General features: G+C 35.8%; 1 protein-coding gene across 1 annotated transcript; it reads right to left on the bottom strand.

The window, feature by feature from the left end:
* Positions 1-2,305: 2,305 nt before the first annotated feature.
* LOC118034600 (dynamin-related protein 4C) lies at positions 2,306-4,662 on the bottom strand. The gene has a single exon (XM_035039937.2). It carries the CDS (start codon positions 4,457-4,459, stop codon positions 2,414-2,416), a length of 2,046 nt encoding a protein of 681 aa, XP_034895828.1. The 5' UTR covers positions 4,460-4,662; the 3' UTR covers positions 2,306-2,413.
* Between the last annotated feature and the right edge of the window lie 231 nt (positions 4,663-4,893).

Raw genomic sequence — 4,893 nt, forward strand, 5'->3', positions numbered from 1 at the left:
AGTTGTAATAAAACAAAAAATTGAATGGAGACATGCATTCCTGGACTGCTGGTGGAGGCTTTGTTGAAGGTAAAAAAAAAAAAAAAAAATCTTGCTTGTGTTGTGCAATAAGGTCTTCACTAATATATTCACCTGAAAATCTTCGATCCACACCCGAATCAGAATTATTAATAAACCACACAGAACGACCGCAACTTATTGAATGGAAATAATATGGTTGATTCCTTTGAGAAGTAGCAACCTGTTGGTGCTAGAGAAGAAGAGAACGACGAGCGCCTCCTAAGATTGATTGCCGCTTACTCCGATGAGAGGACTCTTGCTTGATTAACAAAATCAAAAGCCTGCGAACTTTCCTAGTTCAATTAAGCGAAGTCGGCTACCAGTACTGGAAATTCATTTGCTCTCTTAATAATTCATTCACGTTGGGCAATTCATATTTCCTATACTGTTAAAAAGGAAAACAATATTTCCTTACTTTTACGCATGATTTGTAGCTTCTGGCAGATTCCTATTGTAATTAGTCTTTGCTCTCAATTGGTTAACAACACAAGGAATTATATAGGAAATAACATTTGAACGGGAATGAAGAAAATAATTCATCAATCAATATGAGTGCACGCATATATCAAGAGAAGGACGAGAAAAGGAATCAAAATATTTAATATTTCATAGCTCATTAACCGCTAGCTGGAATTATGAATCGATTGCGCTATTGAATTCAGAATAGTGAGATCTTCAAAATTAACATGTTATAGGGACCACTTTCAGTGGAAAAAAAAATTCTTGCGGGTTTATCAATGTGTTGGTTGCTATTCAGGTATAAAGATAAATTTTGTTTGGTCTCTATATATGCAACTGTTTCGAATGAGGTATTGAACTTGAATATTTTATCATTTGATTTGATAAATTTTAATTAAGATTGGTTCATAAATTTTTAATTTTGACTATCATATTTTATTTCACAATAAGATTTATCTATTTATTGTGAAAATCTAATATGATCAAATTAAATTTTAGTCGAAAATATAAAACCATCTAAACCATATTTTTCGAGACATGCCCACTTGTTTTGAAAGTAAGTGAACTTGTCTCAAGGGGGCATTTGTAGAAACATAAATTTTTTACTAATCAAATTTCATCACGTGTTATTTTATTTTTTTTAAAAAAATAAAATAAAATTGAAATATATGGCATGAAAAATAAATGAGCTTTCATATATTTTTTGGCTAATGAAAAGTTGACACTTGAAATTAAATATTCAAGATATCTTATCATAAATACGAGATCCTGTTAATAAATATTAACTAATAAAATTATGCCATGTGGCATTGGAAAAGGACATGAGAGCCTCTACAGATCTCTATAAATAGAGGACCTCAACCTAGAAAGAAAAAAAACAAAACAGAAAGGGGATTTTTAGAGCTACAAATTTCCTTTAAGACAAGCTCTTTAAACATGGAAGCTCTCTCAAAAGTTTTCAAGCCTCCTTCATTTACGCTTGAAGTCTACAAAAAATAAAGCTTTGTTGGATTAAGTCTAAACACCCTATAAGAGTTCTTTAACAACACTTTGAAAACAAATAAAAAATACTCTTTAAAGCATCAAATCATTAAATCTCGCTTCGCAATACATGCTCAAATTCGTGTTCTTGCGAAGCATAAATCTTTGCTTGATTTCTCAAATAAATCAAGTTACCATCCATCAAATCCAAGGGAAGAGTCAAAGAATTGTTTTATTCTTTTGAAAGAATAATTAGATAGAGATTATACCCAGTCACATATTTAATAAAATTATATATTTGTACAAATATGCTTGTTTAATTTCATTGTGATTAAAATTGTGTCTATAAAATTATTTTATTTAAATGATGTGAAATTATAAATTAATTAATAAAATTACAAAAAAAATTATATTTTGTGAAGGTTATGTAATGGGGGCTTGCATCTATTATAAAAAAAAAACAAATGTTTTAAAGTCTAGGTAAAGTCGTTAACTTGTGAACTTGGCAAGAATATGAACTTTGAGTTAAATACTAGTAATGTTAAATAACAAATTATTTTGTTTCAATTTAATTGTTTAAAAAAATATATTGACACATAATTAAATAAAGATGTTAAATAACATATTATGTTGCGAGATTATATTTCTTTATCACGCTTTCAAAGTAATTGAATTGATTTTTGATCCGGCAAGGAGGGTAGCACGGACACTGGAACTAGTGAAAGAAAGCTGCTGGGAATTTAGCAAACCAGAATCACAAATAGAAAACATCTTCAAACTAATATTAGAACAAACACAAAAACAAGATAGATTGACACAAACTCCTTCGTGCCATTAATCTTAGAAACAAGAAAAGAAAAGCCAAACGAGCATAGATAGGTATAGATAAATAGATAGATAGACAGTACTCAAACTAGACATTTGAAGCAATTTTGTCCATGATATTTCCCAGGACATTGTTGGACTCCCTCAACAACTTGATGCTCACATTCAGCTTCTCACGCTTAGCAGCTACTGCTGGAGATTCCTCTAACATTCTTTCTATCGCACCATCATGTCTACCGACAAGCTCCTGGACGATCTCCTCTTCCATTTCCTTGTTCACAAGATTTCGAAGACAGAACTGCAAATGCAGAGCCATAAAATCAACCAACCTCCTCAAAACAATTTTCCAGTAAGCAGTCATTCTCATTTTCAAGTCGAAAGCTTGAAGCAAAACATGCTCCTCATACCCCCTGAGACCTGCAATTGGAACCTCTCCCAAACCTTCAATCTTGAAGGTAGAAATGTACCCTTTTTCCAGGACATCACGCGTGAAATCATGCTGTTGAGCCATGAGCTTGCTCCACTCATTCATGTATTCAGGATTGCTTGTATAATCTGTCAGTTTCTCCATTTGAACAATCTCTGTGACCCAATTTCTAGAATGCTCTTTCATTCTTGCTATGAGACTGTGGCCTGCTCGTCGAGTGGAGAGCTGAAGCTGGTGGTAGTTTTCCGAGTAATGCATCAAAACAGATATGACCACACCTTCAATGTACGTCCACACTTTCTCAACAAAGGCAACTGGTATGTGGGATACCTTTCCAACCTTTTTCTGCAGAATAGCAAGGAAGGTGGTGCGGGGAAGGAAATTTGGCAATTGAATCCCTTTGGCTTCCTCCAAAACCTGAATCTCATCCATCAAAAAGTTCCCTGTAAGGTCATTTTCAGAGCACTTACGAAGTTCACCTGAGTATTGGTTGAGCATTTCAACCAATCTGGCAGGGCAATGCATATTTTTATCTTCTGGATACTCATCATACTCTCCTCTCACAATGATCTTGTTTAGCGACTCTTTGGCGGATCCAACAATGCCCATGAAAGTTGTCAGGGCTTCACCAACCGAGGACAAAATCTTAGGCATCCTGTTCAATTCCGAGATACTTGCGTTCAGCTTGTCATTAATCTTCCTCACTATCTCTGGCAAGCATCTTGCTATAATAGTTGCTTGAATTTGAACCAGTTTTTGAGCCAGAACTGGGATGCCCACCATGGATTTATCAATCTTGGATAGAAGAGGATGAGTTTCAAACAAGTCAGCTTCTTCCTTGCGTGCTTCCTTGTAAGATTCATCACCAATACGATTTCTCACACAGACATAACCCAGACCTATATTCACATCATCAGCTTTAACCTTCTCAAGCAGTCCTTCTGGAGCTCTGTCTGCTTTGGTGACCACGGCAAGAGTTCTCTCACCATTCTTATCCACTTTCTGTGACATCCTAATAGATTCACAAGTGGTAAAATCAACAGTTGCAGACAAAACATTAAGGATAATACTCTCTTCAGGCCTTATGTACTCCATAATGATATCCGCTATCTGCTCATAGATGTTTTCAGGCTGACCGTGGACAGGAACTCTAGTGATTCCAGGGAGATCAACCATTGTAAGGTCTGGAACGCCATTCTTTTTCACTACCAGAGTCAATGGCGTGTTTGATATGCCCTTAGCATTGCCTGCAATCTCATCAGTGGCAAGAATTATGGCATGGGCGATTTTGGCTTCACTGGTAGGTACTGTTTTGCCATTGAACTCCAAGGAAAGCTCTGGTTCTGGAGCTGTGTGATGTTGCAACCTCATTATGAGAGGTACTCTGGTGCAGATGCCCTGGCCACGAGGGAGGCTGATACCAGCTAGTGATTCAAGAACACTAGATTTCCCTGAAGATTGATCACCAACAACAACAATGGTGGGGAGTTGTATGCCTTCTTTCATGACCTGGAGATGCCTAAGCTTGTCAACCGCATCAAGCAGAGGTCGAATACGTTCATTGAATGATGATACGATGGGGACATGCCTGACTACCAGCTCTTGATGCTTTTCTTCAATGCTCTGTGGAAGTGATTCCACTTGGTTTTCCGAGCTATTCGACATTTCTTCACTCACTGAACCAGAATGATTAAGCACTACACTCATTTTGTTGACAGGGAGAAACTTCGAATAATTGCCTTGCTATTTTTTAATTTGTTATGCTTCAAATGAAGAGGGCTAAGTGAGCATTTGAAGTGAGCCAGGTGGATGTGAAATAGTGTGGACTCGGGAATCTTTCTTTTTGCAAAGACTAGAATCGTTTGAAAAGCTTAACGAGGAAGGAGATGATCTGTACTAGGTTGGTTCCTTTCAAATGAGTGGCCTTCCCATCGAATATTTAAAAGAGGTTTACAACCTTGCGTCTTCTTTTCTGGTCCTCAAGCATGGATGACTCTCCTTCTCTTGGAAGTTGTCACCGAAATAACTGTCCAATCTACGAAAAAAGTTATATATATATATATATATACATTCATTCTTTATTGACTAGTTTATAGTGTAATTAATATTTTTTTATAAAAAAATATTATAATTTAGATATT

Source organism: Populus alba, chromosome 3, assembly GCF_005239225.2.
Source record: "Populus alba chromosome 3, ASM523922v2, whole genome shotgun sequence".
Classification (NCBI taxonomy): Eukaryota; Viridiplantae; Streptophyta; class Magnoliopsida; order Malpighiales; family Salicaceae; genus Populus; species Populus alba.

Excerpts from the sequence above, each read along its gene's own strand:
- LOC118034600 (XM_035039937.2), bottom strand. The coding sequence starts at position 4,459 with ATGAGTGTAGTGCTTAATCATTCTGGTTCAGTGAGTGAAGAAATGTCG.